General features: G+C 40.4%; 1 protein-coding gene across 2 annotated transcripts; it reads left to right on the top strand.

The window, feature by feature from the left end:
* The first annotated feature begins 466 nt into the window (after positions 1-466).
* setd9.L (SET domain containing 9 L homeolog) lies at positions 467-15,880 on the top strand. Of its 2 annotated transcripts, none has more exons than XM_018266051.2 (6): positions 467-656; positions 3,500-3,855; positions 5,238-5,361; positions 9,030-9,145; positions 11,659-11,764; positions 15,366-15,880. In XM_018266051.2, exons 1-6 carry the CDS (start codon positions 553-555, stop codon positions 15,451-15,453), a joined length of 894 nt encoding a protein of 297 aa, XP_018121540.1. In that variant the 5' UTR covers positions 467-552; the 3' UTR covers positions 15,454-15,880. The 2 variants fall into 2 exon arrangements, with proteins under 2 accessions (XP_018121540.1, XP_041425230.1); XM_041569296.1 differs by lacking the exon at positions 467-656 and adding an exon at positions 720-1,112.
* Positions 15,881-19,843: the final 3,963 nt, after the last annotated feature.

The raw sequence follows: 19,843 nt of genomic DNA, 5'->3' as shown, positions 1-19,843 counted from the left end.
TTCTCTTCTGTTTCCCCTATTTTCCTCTTCTCTCCTTTTCTCTATAACCTTCTCTAATGCCTCTACATTCTTCATGTATATAACACTTCTCCACCTCTTCTTTCCGAGCAAACTTTCCATATCCATGTGCATATATACATATAAATAAAAAACGAAGGATGAAGCTTGCACTCGCAGGTCTTACAAAAGGTTTTCAGTGTTTTATTAGATCACAAAAAAACTAACGTTTCGGCTCTGAGAGGGAACTTTATTCACTATATAATGTACTGCCAACATCTCCACGCCCAGCTCATTACAGTAAGAGTTATCTCAAGAGCACCATGGAGGTAGGAGCCCGCCAAACTATGTCCTCTACCCAACTCCACTGTCCTCCAACACAAACTTTCCACATATTTAGTTGGGACTGGATGTGATAACCCTAGTTACAACCCTTTCCCCGCTCTCCTCTATCACTCCCAATTCCCTCTTACTCCGCCCCCTCTGGGCTTCATATGCCTTTCTCTGGCGCTTGTATACGTCATCGCTCCCCGCCCACGGTGTCACATATAGGACATGCGGCAGTGGAGGTCGCTGCTTCAATCCCTGATTTGCAAATGGAAATCCTACAGACATCGCTTCGTTCCCTGGGTGGCGCTAAACCTGTCTCGGAACCGCAGGTGGGAACCTTTTACTGTGCCCGTGGGGTTCGAAACTCCTGCCATCCTCACAGCCACACTAGCCAGGGCAATGGGAAGCTAAAAAGTAATAGTGAGGGACAGCAGCTCTTTCCCAGATGGAGTCGGTGGGATTTTATTGGCATGTAGCGCGCAGGCGCAGTAAACTTATAGCCCAAGTGGTTGCTGTTGGTTACAGACTTTTGTTGCTTTTATTAAATGAGCCCATCAGTGTAAAGCCAGGGAGAACAGTCTGTGGGCTCCTCACTCATCACATCACCATGTTATCTGTTTATGCCACTGACACAACCTGGGTATTGATGCTTCAGTAACTGGAAGGGACACTTTTTCTAGTCCTGCATCATTTTTAGGTTTTTTTTAATTTCACATTGGTGAAGACAGAAGTAGTGGCTCTGTGGTGGTCTTGTAAATCTGCTTGGGCCCTAGAGTTGCTAAATGGTTGGTATTTTATTGGCCTGGCCGGTAAAAATGATGGTTGATCCCAATGTAATTAATAAGGAAAAAAGCTAAATCTATAGGAAGGCCAGTATTTTTTTTTCAAAAGGTGGCAACCCTATTGGGCCTGACATTAAAGGTGCCCATAGACGTTCAGATTCTTCTACCAATCTGATAAATCCGTCAAATTATCATGAGGTCAGTGGGCACTGAACGATCAGTCAGAAAATCGATTGGTCAGGTTAGAAAATTTCCATCTGTCACAGTGAAATTTATCCACTGTCCAATTGTTTACAGGGCCAAGCAGACGGCTACCCAAAGCTTTCTATCTTCAACTAGACGACATCGCTTGAAATGGTCTTTTTTGTTGATGGACAAAGCGTACATTTAAAGGAGAAGGAAAGCTATGAAGGCATTTTATTGCCAATAGATTAGTTGCAATAGTGCAAGATAGAATGCTATATTTATTCTGTAGAATGTTTTACCATACCAGAGTAAAAAGCTCTAGAAGCTCTCTGTTTGTGTAGGATAGCAGCTGCCATATTAGCATGATGTGACACCACTTCCTGTCTGAGTCTCTTCCTGCTCACTTATAGCTCTGGGCTCAGATTACAGCAGAAAAGAGGGGGGGGGGTGAGGAGCAAACTGAGCATGCTCATGCCTGGGGCAAGGAGGTTTAAGCTGAAGGCAGGAAGTCTGATACAGAAGCTCATGTGTACACAATATAGGGGAAATAAATGCAGTGTTTCTTTTGACAGGGGACTCAGAGCAGCATTACTTTGAGGGTTTACTGGTATATTTAGGTGGAGCTTTCTGATAAGGCTTATTTAGTTTTAACCTTTCCTTCTCCTTTAAACAATCGTTTCAGGTCCTATGATAACAAAAAGCTCTTTTTAAAAATTTTAACATCTATGCCACCTTAATCTGATGATTAAACAACAAAAAAAAGCAACAAAACAATTTTATGCGATTGTGTTGCTCTTATGCCAAAGTGGTGGTGCCTCTGCTGCTGCCCCAGAGGGCAAAACACTCCCAGTCAGTGTCGGACTGGCCCGGCGGGATACCGGGAAAATACCCGGTGGGCCCCGACCCTAGTGGGCCCCGCTGGGCCAGTCCCCCTCTCCCAAACAGTTTTTAAAAAAATAATAAAAAAAATTTCGGCGCATAGCAGCGCCGTTTGCGCATGCGCGCCGTTTCCGTTTGCGCATGCGCGATGCGCCGCCTGGGCGCCGAGCAAGGATTCGCCTAACAAGTAGGTAGCGGGGGCCAGAGGGGGGCCCTGGACACCAGTCCCGGTGGGCCCCGGACCCCCCAGTCCGACCCTGCTCCCAGTTGACTCGTTTGGATATTGCCTGCAAGCATGGAGTCTCTCACCTGTCAGTCTAATATTTCAGCATTGCCAAGTGACAAGCAAAGGGGTAAATTTCAGTCACCTGTCCTTAAGGCTGCAAGGAAAAAGAGCATGAAATAATCCCATATGTTCCCATTTGTCATATAATAAGGGTACAGCCATATCCTGCCATAGCTGCAAAAATATCTAGGGCCAGAGATTCATAATTGGCCCTGACATTAGGATAGGTATGGGACCTGTTATCCAGAATGCTTGGGTTTTTTTCAGAATAACTGATCTTTCAGCAATTTGGATCTTCATACCTTGAAAATCATGTAAACATTAAATAAACTCAATAGGCTGGTTTTCACCTTCAGTAAGGATAAATTATATCTTAGTTGGGATCAAGTACAAGGTACTGTTTTATTATTACAGAGAAATGGGGAATATTTGATAAAAATTAGAATTAGTTGATTTAAATTGAGTCTATGAGAAATGGCCTTCCCGTAATTCGAAACTGGTTTCTGGTTAATGGATCCCATACCTGTACACAGAGGTGCTGTGTGGGTCTAATTTCTGAAACCTGTCTGTGGCACCGTACATAACTCTTCTGATATTTGCCAGAATCTACAGATTGCTGCTCTGGGCCTGATCTAGAGCTGCAAATACTTTTCCAACCAAGGGCAGTTAGGAAATAACCGCCTCTATTTGACATTTAGACTGAGCTACTGGGGTATTTAGGAGATTAAATAAACTTTCTCAGCAAGTCTCAGCCTAACTGGTCTTCAAGATGCACCCCAATGGGTGTCAAGGGAACAGTTGAGTTCTTGTTGAATAGTATACCCCACAAATAGATCTGTATATTATTTGTTAGGACTGAGAGAAGCCCATGCACCAGGATTATTGTCTTGTAATATTTACATTAGATGAATAATTTTGAGAGTACAAAAGTGCTCAGTTGTCCTTTAAACAATGTACTTTGTTATTATTAGGGGGGTTAGCTATTGCTAAAATAATTCTGTGGGGTTCCCTTGTTAGTGTGTCCCTTTTATCTCCACAGGACCATGCGATATGTACAAGACAGCCACTGTGACAAACTAGTTCCAGACACAGAAGTGCACACGGCACTAGTGAAGCTATTCCGGGCCATCTTCCTACAAAATCTACCGAGTCAGAATGAACTGCTTCGTATGCTGCCTGAAGCAACTAAATCCATATACAGGCCTCGGTTCACCCATGATCATCAGTCTAAAAACAGAAGTGAGAGTCACGTGACACTGGAGGCCGGGGAAATACTACACAGCACTCTCGGATTCTGCATTGATCGTGCCCCGAGTTATTTAGATTCTGCTGGAATTGGAGTATTTGTTTCCAAAGGCCACGTGCAGAAAGGAGCAGTCGTATCCATGTACCCCGGTACTAGCATATTATTCTCTTCATTAAAGAAAAAAGGAGAGCTACTGAAGCACTTTATAGCCAATAGATTAGCCACAATAGTGCAAGCTATAACACTATATTTATTCTTTAGAATGCTTTTCCATAGCTGAGTAAACCGCTCTAGACACTGTATTAATTTGTTTAGGATAGCAGCTGCCATATTAGCTTGCTGTGACATCACTTCCTGCCTGAGTATCTCCCTGCTCACTCATAGCTCTGGGCTCAGATTACAGCAGAGAGGGGATGAGGGAGTGGGAGAGGAGCAAACTGAGCATGCTCAAGCCCTAGCCCTGGAGGTTTAAGCTGAAAACAGGAAGTCTGATACAGAATTCCATGTGTAAAGGAAAGAAATTCTGTGTTTCTTTTGACAGAGGACTCCGAGCAGCATTATTTTGAGGGTTTACTGGTGTATTTATAGAGACCTTTCTGATAAAGCTTACTTAGCCTTTCCTTCTTGTTAAAACTCATCGAGTGTGGATACAAGTGTGTGTAAGAATTTACACATAAAGCATGGATCTTCAAGGGGAACTCTGCGCCCATTGGCCAATCTCCCACCTCTGCTCAAGCTCCCTTTAACTCATGAAATGGGTAAGATATAGGAAAGTGTCTGTGTATTAGTAATTCAGCCATAGTTAAGAATATCTAGAACATCAAATACATAATCACCAAAAATCTCAACCGTTACTATGTCAATCTTTACTGTCAGGTGTATCTAGCAGTTCTAATGCCCATTCTCCCTAATTCTCACCTAAATGGCCTTTGGGCTTTATCTTTTATGGAATTGGTAAGTGAACTTAACAAACATTTTGCTGCACTCTTACATCTTGTTCACATACTGTAGTTATGCTGGGAGCTTTAAAGAGGTTCATCATTATTTGTGTTTTTTTTAGTTATTTAGCAGCTCTCCAGTTTGCAATTTCAGCAATATGGTTGCTATGGTCCAAATAACCCTAGCAACCAGGCATTGATTGGAATAAATATGAATAAGAGAGGGCCTGGCTAGAAAGATGAGTAATAAAAAGTAGCAATAACAATAAATCTGTAGCCTTATAGAGCATTTGTTTTCAGATGGGGTCAGTGACCCCCATTTGAAAGCTGGAAAGAGTCAGAAGAAGAAACTAAATAATTCAAAAACTACAAAAAGAAATGTCAATTGAAAACTTAAAGGCGAACTGAAACTTAAAGGTGATCTTTAATGACCTTTAGTGACCTTTAATGGGTCAACCTCATCAGAAAGACTGTGTTGGAACAGTGCCCTGCAGTGGCTTAATTATGAAGTGCAGTAGAAAACTTGATTTGTTTTCTAACATGAACATCTCAGAATCCATGTAACATTAAATCCAGACTTTTTTTCTCCCTAGGCACCGTCTATCAGCAGTACGAACCCATCTTCTTCCAGTCAATAGGAAATCCATTTGTTTTCAGGTGTATCGATGGTATTTTTATAGACGGCAATGATAAAGGAATCTCAAAGTCTGTGTACAGGTATGAGCACCAGTTGTAAGGCCTTTTGTTGTTACAGCACCGACTGAGCTTGAACGAGTAAAACTACAGATTGGAGCTATTAATCTAATAGACATATCTGCCAGGTGAGAATGTGGTTGTTTTTAGTCACCTATATACCAACCAGCCTGTGGCCAAACGGATGGATTACTGTATGAGGTTCTATACACAACAAGACCATCTTTTTTAAATTTTCCACTCGTTTAGGGCAACAACAGGCCTGGACTGGATTTCAAAATTGGCTTTGGCATTTCAAGTACACAGGGGCCCAAACTACCCACTATACAGTTAAGTCCATAAATATTTTGACAGAGACAACTCTTTTCTAATTTTGGTTCTGTACATTACCACAATGAGTGTATGACATCTTACAGCAGCCCTTCTGACATTTGACAGAATCTACACATTGTCAGGGCCTGGTGTAGAGTTGCAAATACTTTTCCATCCAGCGTCATTTAGGAGATAACTGCCCCTGCTTGACATATAGACTGAGCTACCGGGGTATCTAGGAGGACAATAAACCGGCCTTTAAAGGAACAGTAACATCAAAAAATGAAAGTTAAAGTAATACAAATATAATGCAGTGTTGCCCTGCACTAGTAAAACTGCTGTGTTTGCTTCAGAAACTCTACTATTGTTTATATTAATAAGCTGCTGTGTAGCAATGGGGTCAGCCATTCAAAGGAGAAAAGGCACAAGTTACACAGCAGATAAGCTCTGTAGAACATAATGGTGTTATCTGTTATCCACTATTTATCCTGTGACATATAGACTTTTTTCAATTTTCGCCATTGCTACACAGCAGCTTATTTATATAAACAATGGTAGTGTTTTCTGAAGCAAACACATCCGTTTTACCAGTACGGGGCAACACTACATGATATTTTCATTACTTTAAAACACTTTCATTTTTTGGTGTTACTGTTCCTTTAAGGTGCACCCCGAGGAATGTCAAGGGAACAGTGGAGGATCTAAAGAAGCCCATGTACCAGGATTATACATGTATTGTCTTGTAATATTTACATTAGATGAATAATTTTGGTGAATACAAAAGTGTTAAGTTTTCCTTTAAACACTGTATTCTACTATTCCTATGGGCTGTCGCTGAAATAATTCTGAGGGATTCCCTTGTTAGAGTTTTCCTTTGTCTTACACTATTTCTCCATTGCTTCACTCTCACTTGCTTTTTTCTTTTTATTGCTTTTCCATACACGCTATTATCTGTCCTTCTCTCCATTTCTCTTCGTTCTCTCATAGAAATTGTGAATATCCATGCTATAGGCACAGCCAAGTCAAATGGTTGATCGAGTAGGGGGACCCGCTGGGAATTTTTCTGGAATGCTGGTGGGCCAATCTGACACTGGGCTCTAAACTAAAAAAAAAAGCTAAACTTGGAGTGCTTGTCCGAGCAAGTTTGACTCCCTACATGCTACAAGCTAGCACCCCATCATCCTGCCCCTGCTGAGACAAGTCTCTGCTCCCGACCCACAGGAGGCAGCTTTGGGAGAGCTTTGCACTATATCTTCATAGGGGCCCAATACTGACTGTCAGATAGAGAGAAACACTTTGCTTTCAGTCTCTCCTGATAACTGAAATTGTTATACTGTCAGATGTTCTGTTTCATAAGTGAGCAGCAGGGGGTCAGGTAATAACTGTTTCTGCTGCCCTCTAGTGGTCTGCATGGAATTCCATAGAATACGTTTAGGTGGGATGTCACTGTTTCTACGAGCACTTAAATATGTTCGGTTTGTACATAAACTTAAGGAATAGTGAGAACAATCCTGCAGGCCTTCTGTTCTTATTTTAATATCTACATTTATGTACCATTTAATCATATTTGGTTTCTTTATGGACCCCTATATCCATAGTTTTACTGCAGCAATATACTTAGTATAGGGGAATACCAGCACTTGTATAGTATAATATATCTTTTTAAAGGAGAACTAAACTCTAAAGATAAATGTGGCTTAAAATGCCATATTTTATATACTGAACTTATTGCACCAGCCTAAAGTTTCAACTTGTCAATAGCAGCAAATGATCCAGGACTTCAAACTTGTCACAGGGGGTCGCCATCTTGGAAAGTGTCTGTGACACTCACATGCTCAGTGGGCTCTGAGCAGCTGTTGAGAAGCTAAGCTTAGGGCTCGTCACTAATTATCCAGCAGAAAATGAGGTTGGTCTGTAATATAAGCTGATGCTACAGGGCTGATTATTAAATTCTAATGCTAGTTGCACTGGTCTCTGTGCTGCCATGTAGTAATTATCTGTATTAATTACTAATCAGTCTTATATTGTGACATTTCTATTCTATGTGTACTGTATGTTGTGAGTGGGACCCTAAGCTCAGTAAGTGACAGCAGCACAGAGCATGTGCAGTGAATCAGCAGAAAAGAAGATGGGGAGCTACTGGGGCATCTTTGGAGACACAGATCTTTACTGCTAAAAGGCTGTGGTTGCTTTGGGCTGGTACAGGCTTTAGTTCTCCTTTAAAGTTTAAAGACTTGGATGTATTTTCTTCTTCCTCAGAGTCTGTGCCATTGGATATAGGGCAGTATGCCAGGAACTGTTCCAGTGCTACGTCACAATTGAAAGGTGGTGATAGGTTTGTACTATGAACTGGCAAAGTTGAGTGGTTCTGGTTCAGGAACAACAGGAGAGCCTCAAGATATAATTTATATCTATGCCTGGACTTTTATATTACCAGCCATGTTTTTTTGGCAGCAGCCCCAGTAACATTATGCCATTCCCCTTACTGTAACACTACAATAGTGATAGATAGTAACAGCAGTGGTCTCTCATGACTACACTGAACTGATGCTTCATGTAATGGAGGTATTCTGCAGTATATCTACACAATGGCTACTTCTGTATGAGAAATTCCCTATATTTCTGAAGTTGCAGAGATTTCCCCCGAGTTGCAGGTGCCTTGTACATTTCATGTGGTTACAGAAGGGCACATTGTCTGTGTGTGTGTGTGTGTGTGTATATATATATATATATATCCCTTGTTTGTTATAGTTATACAGGAACAGTGACCAGCTCCATGTTGTAGCTCCCACCCCTCCCAGCTATAGTCAGGTGATCCCACTGGTGTCTAATAAAAGGGCAGCCAAGTTTGGGAGTTTTACTTTGAAAGCAGCGAGTAAGTTGCAGGTAAAACCTAGTCCCTGTGTAAAATGTATAATTAAGCAATAGAATTCTTAATGAATCAGATGAAAATTAAGCGTAGGACTGGCCAGATATGGGATGACTTTGACGTAGTTGGCCAGCTTAAATATATTGCAATATATGGACAAACAATCCCTGTTTTTTTTAAAGGGTAAGGCATTTTTCAGTAGCAGTATGCACAAAATGTCTCTGTCTTAAATATATTGATAATGGGTTGAGTGCAGAGGACTCTTGTATTTGACTATATGTATTTTGTGGTCACAGCCTCATTGCACCCCCGCCTAATGGTTTTAAAAAATAGTGGTGAGCACAACTTTCCCTTGTTTGATATATATATATATATATATATATATATATATATATATATATATATATATATATATATATATATATATATATAGAATATATCTCCCCCACCCCTCACAGCCCTTTATTGCCTTTCTCTCTCCCTGATATTACACTTTTCCTTTGCGTTTCAGGTCATGCAGTGGAAGGGATCAGCTTGGACCTTTGAAAATGTGTGATGCTTCATGGCTGAGTGCTTTCCCACAGAACCCATTGGCTGTTGGGCAGTATGTCAATAACTGTTCAAATGGTAATCACAATTGAAAGGGTGTCATTGGGGGATTAGTTCTACTTGGCTCCTCACTAAACAGCTCTCTGCTTTGTAGGGCCTTGCAAGGGTAACTTAACCACATTTTTTAAGTGGCATGTTATTAATAACATTCAGGGGCAGTGGGAGTTCTAGTTCAGAAAGAGCAATGAGAACCACAATATACACATCCATGCTCTTGAATGTGAATCTTACAATCCAACCTCTTTTCTTTTGAAATAAAATGAGTGCTATCTGCCATAGAATCAGCTTTACCATAACAGTGCCTTAGTGCCAAACAAGGGAAAGTTGTGCTCACCACTCATTTTTAAAACCATTAGGCGGGGGTGCAATGAGGCTGTGACCACAAAATACATATAGTCAAATACAAGATTCCTCTGCACTCAACCCATTATCAATATATTTAAGACAGAGACATTTTGTGCATACTGCTACTGAAAAATGCCTTACCCTTTAAACAAAACAGGGATTGTTTGTCCATATATTGCAATATATTTAAGCTGGCCAACTACGTCAGTCATCCCAAATCTATAGATTATACAGGAGCAGTGACCAGCTCCATGTTGTAGCTCCCACCCTCTCCAACTATAGTCAGGTGATCCCACTGGTGTCTAATAAAAGGGCAGCCAAGTTTGGGAGTTTTACTTTGAAAGCAGCAAGTAAGTTGCAGGTAAAACTAGTCCCTGTGTAAAATGTATAATGAAGCAATAGAATTCTTAATGAATCAGATGAAAGTTGAGTGTAGGACTGGCCAATCCATGTTTTATTTAAAGGGTAAGGCATTTTTAGTAGCTTAAAGCACAAAATGTTTCAATGTCCTTAATATATTGATAATGGGTTGAGTGCAGAGGACCTTAGTGCCACTGCCTTTGATTCTGTGTGCATACTCATACAGCGGATGTCAGCCCAGAGATGCCTCCTTTCACCTGTGCGCTCACAGGTAGATGGAATTCAAATCAATTGAGCAGGGACACAGAGTGGATTCACTTTGTATTTTTTGCAGGCTGAGCCCAGCAGGGTCCTTCAGCCCATGTGCCCACAGCTATAAATGGGCTATACCAGCCCAAGGCAACCACAGCCCTTTAGCAGTAAAGATGCCCCAGTAGCTTCCCATCTTTTTTTCTGCTGATTCACTGCACATGCTCTGTGCTGCTGTCACTTACTAAGCTTAGGGACCCACCGACAATATACAGTACACATAGAATAGAAATGTCACAATATAAGGCTGATTAGTAATTAATACAGATAATTACTACATGGCAGCACAGAAACCAGTGCAATTGGCATCAGAATTTAATAATCAGCCCTGTAGCATCAGCTTATATTACAGACCAACCTCATTTTCTGCTGGATAATTAGTGACGAGCCCTAAGCTTAGCTTCTGAACAGCTGCTCAGAGCCCACTGAGCATGTGAGTGTCACAGACACTTTCCAAGATGGTGACCCCTTGTGACAAGTTTGAAGTCCTGGATCATTGCTGCTATTGACAAGCTGAAACTTTAGGCTGGTGCAATAATTTCACTATATAATATGACATTTTTAGCCATCTTCCTTTTTAGGGTTCAGTTCTCCTTTAATCTATACTTGAGATTAGAATAAAGGAGCAGTCCTGCTGTATGCCAGTCCTCCTCCCCAGCCCCTTAAAGGAATTGTTCAGTGTAAAAATAAAAACTGGGTAAATAGGCTGTGCAAAATAAAAAATGTTTCTAATATAGTTAGTCAGCCAAAAATGTAATGTATAAAGGCTGGAGTGACTGGATGTGTAACATAATAGCCAGAACACTACTTCCTGCTTTTCAGCTCTCTTGGTTTCCACTGAATGGTTACCAGGCAGTAACAGAGAGTCATCAGAGACTTGAGGGGGACCACATGGGTCATATCTGTTGCTTTTGAATCTGAGCTGAATACTGAGGATCAATTACAAACTCACTGAACAGATATGTCCCATGTGGCCCCCCTTCAAGTCACTGACTAACTCAGAGTTAGAGAGCTGAAAAGCAGGAAGTAGTGTTCTGGCTATTATGTTAGACATCCAGTCACTCCAGCCTTTATACATTACATTTTTGGCTAACTAACTATATTAGAATTTTTTTTATTTTGCACAGCCTATCTATTTACACAGTTTTTATTTTCACACTGAACTATTCCTTTAAAGCTGCAGAATTCTTTCCTGAATCTATTGTACTGGCAGTGAGAAAATATAAAGGGGCCTTTTGTGGTCATGTTGGATTTAGTTCAACCTTTTTTCCAAATATAATCTGCTACTTCCAACCATCTAAAGTCAATTTGTCTCAGAGGAAGGACACTATCTCAAAGGGGAGCATGGAGCCTCTGCTTACTCGGGCACATTGTGCCAATATGGCTGAAGGGTCAGAGACTATGGAATCATTTTGAGTATAAATAACAGGACATTGGGTGGGTATTTCCATGCAGTAATTTAATACATACCTGCAGCCTTGTATTTGAACGCATACAATTCGCTTTTCTATTTCCAGAACGAGCAGCTAATGTATGTTATCAGGAATTTGATGTGCCGGAATATTTCCCTGTTGAGCTAAGGCAGTATCTTCCAAATATCAATTATTCCCACGACTCACAAGGGTGAGTATTTGTTTTCTATGGTTTGGTACCTTTGGATATTTCTTTCATCGGCTTTCCTCAAAAACAGTAACTAAATAAAGGGAAAATAAAACTTCAGGCCATTTGTCTGCGCTGGAATGATACAATAGTAGATGCCACACTGTCTTCCTTAGCTAAGGCATCATCCATAGAAGTGATCCCAACGAGTGACTCACAAGTAACATGTTTGTCTACAGAGATTTCCACTTAAAGGAACAGTAACACCAAAAAATGTAAGTGTATTAAAGGATAACTGTTGAGAGCCCTGTTGAAATAGTGACTGCACATGCCGAGTGAGCACAGCGGAGCTCACGGGCGCCATCTTCTTCTCTTCGGTAATCTTCGTGTCTTCCTCCTCCCCTTCTGCAATTTCCTTCTCTTTCGGCGCATTCGCAGTTGTAATGGACCGAAAGATTGCTCCAATTGCGCATGCGTCATTACGCCGATCACTTCACGAACATTACCGAAGAGAAGAAGATGCCACCCGTGAGCTCCGCTGCGCTCACTCTGCATGTGCGGTCATTATTCAAGAGGGGACAGAATTCTGGGTAAGACTGTGCAGGGGGGGGGACATTACGGGGGGGGGATTTACTTTGCCTTTAAAGTAATGAAAATAAAATGTACCAATTGAGCTGCACTCTTACAACTGGTGTGTTTGCTGCAGAAACACTACTATAGTTTATATAAACAAGCTGATCTGTAGCCATGGGGGCAGCCATTAAAGAAAAGGCTCAGGATACACAACAGATAACAGATAAGCTCTGTAGTATACAATGGGACAACACTTTTGGCGTTAATGTTCCTTTAAACAGTTGCTGTTTTTCCGTTTTAAAGGTTGGTTCACCTTCAAACAACTATTTGGTTTCAGATAGATCACCAGAAATAACGACTTTTCCAAAGACTTTCTATTTTCTATGTGTGACGGTTTTTCTAATATTGAAGTGTAAAGAGTCATTTCCTTCTGAAGCAGCTCTGGGAGGGGGGGTCGCCGACCCTGTAAACTGTTCTAAATGGATACATTTAGTTGATACATTTCTTATCTTTGTCCCTGCTGAGCAGAATCTGTGGGTTTCATTACAGGCAGCTGTTAGAATTGATACAATAGTTGCTAATACTCCAGAGATGCTGCTGAGAAATGTATCAACTAAATGTTGCAAAATTGTAACAGTTCAGAATCTGCACCTGAATTACTGAGCTGCCAGACTCAAACACCAGAGACACCAACATTCAACTTTAAACTTAGATTTTGGAAAAAACGTAAAAAATGGAAAGCAATTGAAAAAAGTCTTTATTTCCGGGGAACAATCTAAAAAAGTGTTGAAAAAAGTGTTTGGAACGTGAACAACCCCTTTAATTATATAAGTGGAACCAACAGCTATCAGCACTCCAAAACATGTAGTAATATTAGGGATGCACCAAATCCACTATTTTAGATTCGGCCAAACCCCTGAATCCTTCACTAAAGATTTGGCCAAATACCGAACCAAATCCGAATTTGCATATGCAAATTAGGGGTGAGAAGGGGAAAACATTTTTTACTTCCTTGGTTTGTGACAAAAAGTCACGCAATTTCCCTCCCCGCCCCTAATTAGAATTTGGATTCGGTTCAGCCAGGCAGAAGGATTCGGCCGAATCAAATCCTGCTGAATAAGGCTGAATCCTGAACCAAATTCTGGATTTGGTGCATCCCTAAAAAATATGTTACGAAATCTGGACTTTGGTACTCGGTGACCTGCCAGCAGCAGTAAAAACAGGAGTAAAGGAATTTTCAGTGCAGTCAAGAAGGACTAGTGACCGAGCAAATCTATAAAGAGGCGACTGATTGACTCCTCTAGATAAGAGCGGCTTTGTGTTTGGATGTTGGGGCTGGTGCTACAGACAAATCATTTCATGTAGTTTTATCCAGGGAGGAGCCTGCTACAGAAAGTATAAATAGAACTTAATTTGGGGTGTGTCAGGAAGTGTCACCCTATTGACACCCCAAAGAAGCACTAGTGAGCCCGTTACTGTAGCAACACACTTGTGCTCAATTCACCTTAAAGGGGTTGTTCACCTTCCAAACACTTTTCTCAATTCAGTTATTTTTAGATTGTTCCCCAGAAATAAAGACTTTAAAGTTTTTTCCAAAATCTAAGTTTAAAGTTGAATGTTGGTGTCTCTGGTGTTTGAGTCTGGCAGCTCAGTAATTCAGGTGCAGATTCTGAACTGTTACAATTTCACAACATTTAGTTGATACATTTCTCAGCTGCATCTGTGGAGTATCAGCAACTATTGTATCAATTCTAACAGCTGCCTGTAATGAAACCCAGAGATTCTGCTCAGCAGGGACAAAGATAAGAAATGTATCAACTAAATGTATCAATTTAGAACAGTTTACAGGGTCGGTGACCCCCCCTCTCCCAGAGCTGCTTCAGAAGGAGGGAAATGACACTTTACACTTCAATATTAGAAAAACCGTCACACATAGAAAATAGAAAATCATTGGAAAAAGTCGATATTTCTGGTGATCTATCTGTTTGAAGGTGAACCACCCCTTTATATTTGGATAGAAAAGTTTAATATTAAACAGTGGCTGCAAAGAACCCTATTTCCAACTCAGTTAACTGTTTCTGATTGGTTTATTTACTCCACCAATGAAATACAGTTATGTCACCCCCATGTAAGAATTACAAGTGTTCGGCCAATTCCTGGTCACTGAGGTTTCCCATACACTTTCTCTCTTGAGCCTTCTCCACACCCTCCTGGTCCCCTCCCATGTGATGCTGCTGTTTCATTTCCACTCTATGTTCTATATACAGAGAACCTTCTTCTTGCACTAAGTTGGCGGGCAATTTAAAAAATTTGAATTTCTGTGTACTTGGACCCGGGAATAGTCCAAATTCGAAATTTATCATGTACTGTCTCTTTAAAAATTTGATTTCGACCATTCGCCATCTAAAACCTGCCCAATTGCCGTTTTCGAACTTCGAGCTAATTTTTGTGTACTTCGACTAGGGGGACCTCCTAGAACAGTGATCCCCAACCAGTAGCTCGTGAGCAACATGTTGCTCTCCAACCCCTTGGATGTTGCTTCCAGTGGCCTCAAAGCAGGAGCTTATTTTTGAATTCCAGGCTTGGAGGCAAGTTTTGGTTGTATAAAAACCAGGTGTACTGCCAAACAGAGCTTCAATGTAGGCTGACAATCCACATAGGGGCTACTAAATGGCCAATCACAGCACTTATTTGGCACTCCAGGAACATTTTTCATCCTTGTGTTGCTCCCCAACTCCTTTTAATTCTGAATGTTGCTCACAGGTTCTAAAGGTTGGGGATCCCTGTCCTAGAACCTATTTGTAGTCAATTTGTGGACTTTGAAAAATCAAAGTTTTTTTTTTTTTTAGAAAAACTTTGAATCGAAATCGAATGCGCTATTACTTTGATTCGGAACTATTCAATTGAAAACGGACATAATCAGCCAAAAAAAAACCTTAGATTTCATTTTGGTTGGTCTTTTTGAATTTCAAAGTTTTTCAAATTTGAAATTCGACCCTTGATAAATCTGCCCCTTGGTGTTGGCTGAATCTTCCTTTTCTTTATGTTGCAGGCCGCTGCGATGTGTCGTTCTTATTGCTCTCAGAGACATTGACTGCGGAGAGGAACTTTTCTCAAATTATTTCACAATTGTTCAGTAGGAAAAATCTGCCTTGGCAGGAGCTGCATTCATGCAGTTATTTCACGGAATTATATTCTCATTGCAGGGCAATATACGCTTTTTTTGTTTGCGTACTTTGTATTAAATGGATATTTTTATGGCCGTGACTTATCGTGGGAAGTTATAATAAGAGCCATAGAGCAATATTCTAACCAAGCTGTTGCTGCTCCTTTTAACAATGGAGTAAAGTCTAATCCTCATGCTCCAAAGGGATGTTCCCAATAAAATAAATTCTAACTAAATGGTAGGGGAGGACTGTAGACACCACACAGTAAGTCTAGTGTAAGCGCAAATAGCACAGGAGTTCACCAAACTTTTAAAGGTGAAGTAAATGCTTTATTTTATATACAGGTATAGGATGCGTTATCCAGCAAGCTCCAAATTACGGAATGGTCATCTCCCATAGACTCCATTTTATCCAAGTAATCCAAATTTAAAATAATTATTTCCGATTTCTCTGTAATAATAAAACAGTAGCTTGTACTTGATCCCAACTAAGGAAAGAAGCCGTTGGTGCAAAATTGGACCCTCATCCTGCATCTGACACAGAGAGATTGGAAGGTTTGAGTCGAGGCTAAACTCTGGAGCACAAGACCTCAGACCTGGAATAAATGTTTTCAAAAGGCTAAAGAAATCTCATTGTATTTATGGCCAACAACCATCTGGAAGGTATCCTCAAATCTCAGGAACACCCTAGACCACGATGTCCCGCTCGCCAATATACATTTTCTCAAGTATATAGATCTGTGGGCCTCTTCCTGCCAGTGCCTCCCCCTCCTCCTGTCTCCAAGCTAAAACTACTGACATTCCTGTTGCAGATCAAATAGAAAACAACTAGAGGGTTTCCACAAATATATTTTCACAAGTTCTGTAGCAACTGTCATATGAAAAAGTTTGGGAACCCCTCTTAATTCTTTGGAGTTTTGTTTTTCATTGGCTGAGATTTCAAAGTAGCAACTTCCTTTTAATATATAACATGCCTTATGGAAACAGTAGTATTTCAGCAGTGACATAAAGTTTATTGGATTAACAGAAAATATGCAATATGCATCATAACAAAATTAGACAGGTGCATAAATCTGGGCACCCCAACAGAGATATTACATCAATACTTAGTTGAGCTCCTTTTGCAAATGTAACAGCCTCTAGACGCCTCCTATAGCCTTTGATGAGTGTCTGGATTCTGTATGGCAGTATTTTTGACCATCCGTCCAATCTCTCCAGTTCAGTTAAATTTGATGGCTACAGAGCATGGACATTCTGCTTCAAATTATCCCATAGATTTTCCATGATATTCAAGTCGGGGGACTGTGACGGCCATTCCAGAATATTGTACTTCTCCCTAAGCACAAAGCCTTTCGAAGTGTGTTTAGGGTCATTGTCTTGTTGAAATATCCAACCCCTGCGTAACTTCAACTTTGTGACTGATGCTTGAACATTATCTGAAGAATTTGTTGATATTGGGTTAAATTCATCTGACCCTCGACTTTAACAAGGGCCCCAGTCCCTGAACTATACAACTATACAGCCCCACGGCATGATGGAACCTCCACCAAATTTGACAGTAGGCAGCAGGTGTTTTTCTTGGAATGCCGTGTTCTGCTTCCGCCATGCAAAACGCTTTTTGTTATGACCAAATAACTTAACTTTTGTAGGCAATATTTGATTGACAGCTGATATTTTTAAATGAGTTTACAACAGCTATGAATGCTTTAATAAAAAAAAATTGGATTTCATATTTAATTTAAGAGGGACTTTTATTATACAGATTTTTATGTCTGTTTGACGGGTCCACTTTAATGGTATAGCTGACTTTCTGTGCAAATACTGAGGCACTGCCGCTGAATCCCTCAGTAAGCTCCATCTGTACGGGATTTGGTTTAAGCTCGGGCCCATTATACAAATATAGAGAGAAAAAACAAAAAAACTCAGAAGTCTTATTTACTCACAGGAGGAAAATGTTTTCCAGTCTTTTATTGCTGGAACTGTACACCAGATATTAAAATACAACAAAAATACAAAATAATGTTAAAGAAAAATAATCAGTGTTTTATGTACAAATATTAAAACCAATGAACTGTGACATCGAGCCTTTAATCTTAAAGGTCCTTGCGATTGCCACCAATATTCCTCAGGGTTGTAAGCTTTATTCGGAATCTGGAAAAAAAAGGGACTGGTCATATACAAGAGGAATATTCAGACCGTTTATCAAACAATACATGATATTTCCCCCCTCCCCCCACTCTTTTAAAAAGATAATCTTTCAATTAAACAAAACCAGTCTAAACGAAGTTTCATTTATAGGTCTTAGAAAAAATAGAATTCTCAGGATTTCTTGTACATATGCTTGGTCAATATATAGCCGGCCCTCTAGAATGAAAAGGGCAATACATTCCCATAAACTCTAGGCTTACATTGGATTGGTTTTCTAGAAACGTGAAATGGTTCAGGTTCACTGCCATGTCGGAACACAGAGAAGAGACAAAAACACCGAAAAGATAAAGACTACAAGAGACATTGCACAAGTGTTCACCTAGTTGTACAAACGTTCGGATTTCTTCAGTAATGTTTGCATGCTCTGCGGATCAACTCATACGCAGAAGACCATTCTATCCACCGGGATGTCCAACCAGAAGTCTATCAGCGGCCGTACAAAAATACCCTCTGCCGTGCTAGCAGCTTAAGGCTCGTTGGTTGGACATCCGTGCCAGGCCATGGTCTTCACTCACTAAAGACGACTGCTGGATACTTTTCTAACAAAAGTTTCGTTTTAGTTCGGAGATGATGACTTTCCATCGGAAGGGACATGAATATTGAACGAGGTTTCCTTCTTTCACCATTAATAAGCAGAGCCAAAAATCGCTTCTCCAAAGAAAATTAACACAAGAATTGAATATTTAAAAATATTTATGAACAGCGGAGAGCCATCATTTACGGCGTCTCCACCATTGCCCCAAGACCAGACCCGTTTCTCAGTACAGGCCTCGTTCCTAAGCAGGTCCTTCTTTCTTGGAACTAAAAAAAAGGTATTGGCGGTTACATCTCAATCATCATTAAATATTTTACACTCAAACACAGCAAGCATTCAATTATTGGGAAGAATGTTCTGAACAGATCTCGTCGGCCTACAAATCAGTGCTCCCCGACACACAGTATTGCTCTAGGCACAGCACCAGTTTCACTTCCGAAAAAAAAACACGATTCTCGGCAGACTCCTTGGAAACGAACACTTCTATGGAAAAAAATATATTTATATAAAAATCTAGCCTTTTTTTGTTTTTGGTTTGTCCGCATGAAAAATACTGAAGAAAAAGAATTGTTTCCCAGAGGAATTGTGCTTTTTTTTTTTTTAATATATATATTAAAGAGTTCAAAAGGCAAGAGATTCTTCGTGTTTGCAGGACTTTTCATGCCAACCCTAAAAAATAATTTTCTTTAAACTCCTTTGCTTGCCAAATAGGACTGCAATACTGATTAACATTTTTTTAAAAAAATTACTGAATTTACTACGTATTGGATTAACAGTTAATGCAGTCGGTTTCTAGCGGTGCAAGTCCCACGTGACAGCTCGGAGGTGAATCCCACAATGACATCTCAACAGAAAGCCCAGCTTTTTTTTTTTCCCCCCCCCCAAAGATTTCAAACAAAAAACCCCCCAAAGAAACAATAAATAGCTATTTTACACGGGTATAGTTAATAGTGGTACACGTTTGTGTCACTTTAGGCATGCACAGAAATGTTACTATACACGGCAGAAAGTCTGAAAACAATTTTACAGAAATAGATAATCGAAGAGAAAGTAGAATTTACAGATATTTACAAAATGTCTTGCAAATTATTGCCTCGAAAAGTATTGGAGGTAAATATTCTATGCTAGAGCTCTCGGAACCTTTACAACTGTCAGGCAGCAAAAAACAGTGCTTTGTAAATAGGCGCTGGACTGTCCAGTAGAGAGAGGATAGTGATGGATCTAGGGGTTTCCCCATCTTCGATCACAGAATATCTGCGAAATGTGGTCAACTCTAGATGGACTTAGACTATGTACGGGCCTAGACCTTATTCCAAAGCCTTGCTAAACGGACAGAAGGGATTTATATAGAAAAAGAAAAACATAAAATCACATGTAATTTCGCTAACCTGAAGAACCCGGTTCCTAAGATTTGGTTTAAAAAACGAAGAGAACACCGACCGCCTAATGAAAGCGTCTGTACGACTTGCCGACCATCAAAATTACGGATGAGAAAGGCAACAGTTTCTTCATGGGTCACTGAAAGTCTAGCAATGCATAGATAAACTGATCAGCTGAATTTTACTGCATTAGCCTCGGAGAACGATCACGGCAGAATAAGCATCACTGGTATACAAGCAGA

This window comes from Xenopus laevis, chromosome 1L, assembly GCF_017654675.1.
Source record: "Xenopus laevis strain J_2021 chromosome 1L, Xenopus_laevis_v10.1, whole genome shotgun sequence".
In the NCBI taxonomy this organism is placed as follows: domain Eukaryota; kingdom Metazoa; phylum Chordata; class Amphibia; order Anura; family Pipidae; genus Xenopus; species Xenopus laevis.
Note: the sequence above shows the minus strand (reverse complement) of the source record. Positions and strands in the feature narration are given on the sequence as shown.

Excerpts from the sequence above, each read along its gene's own strand:
- setd9.L (XM_018266051.2), top strand. The coding sequence starts at position 553 with ATGCGGCAGTGGAGGTCGCTGCTTCAATCCCTGATTTGCAAATGGAAA. Across the intron at positions 5,362-9,029 it reads ATCTCAAAGTCTGTGTACAG|GTCATGCAGTGGAAGGGATC; the intron begins GTATGAGCACCA and ends TTTGCGTTTCAG. Across the intron at positions 11,765-15,365 it reads TATTCCCACGACTCACAAGG|GCCGCTGCGATGTGTCGTTC; the intron begins GTGAGTATTTGT and ends TTTATGTTGCAG.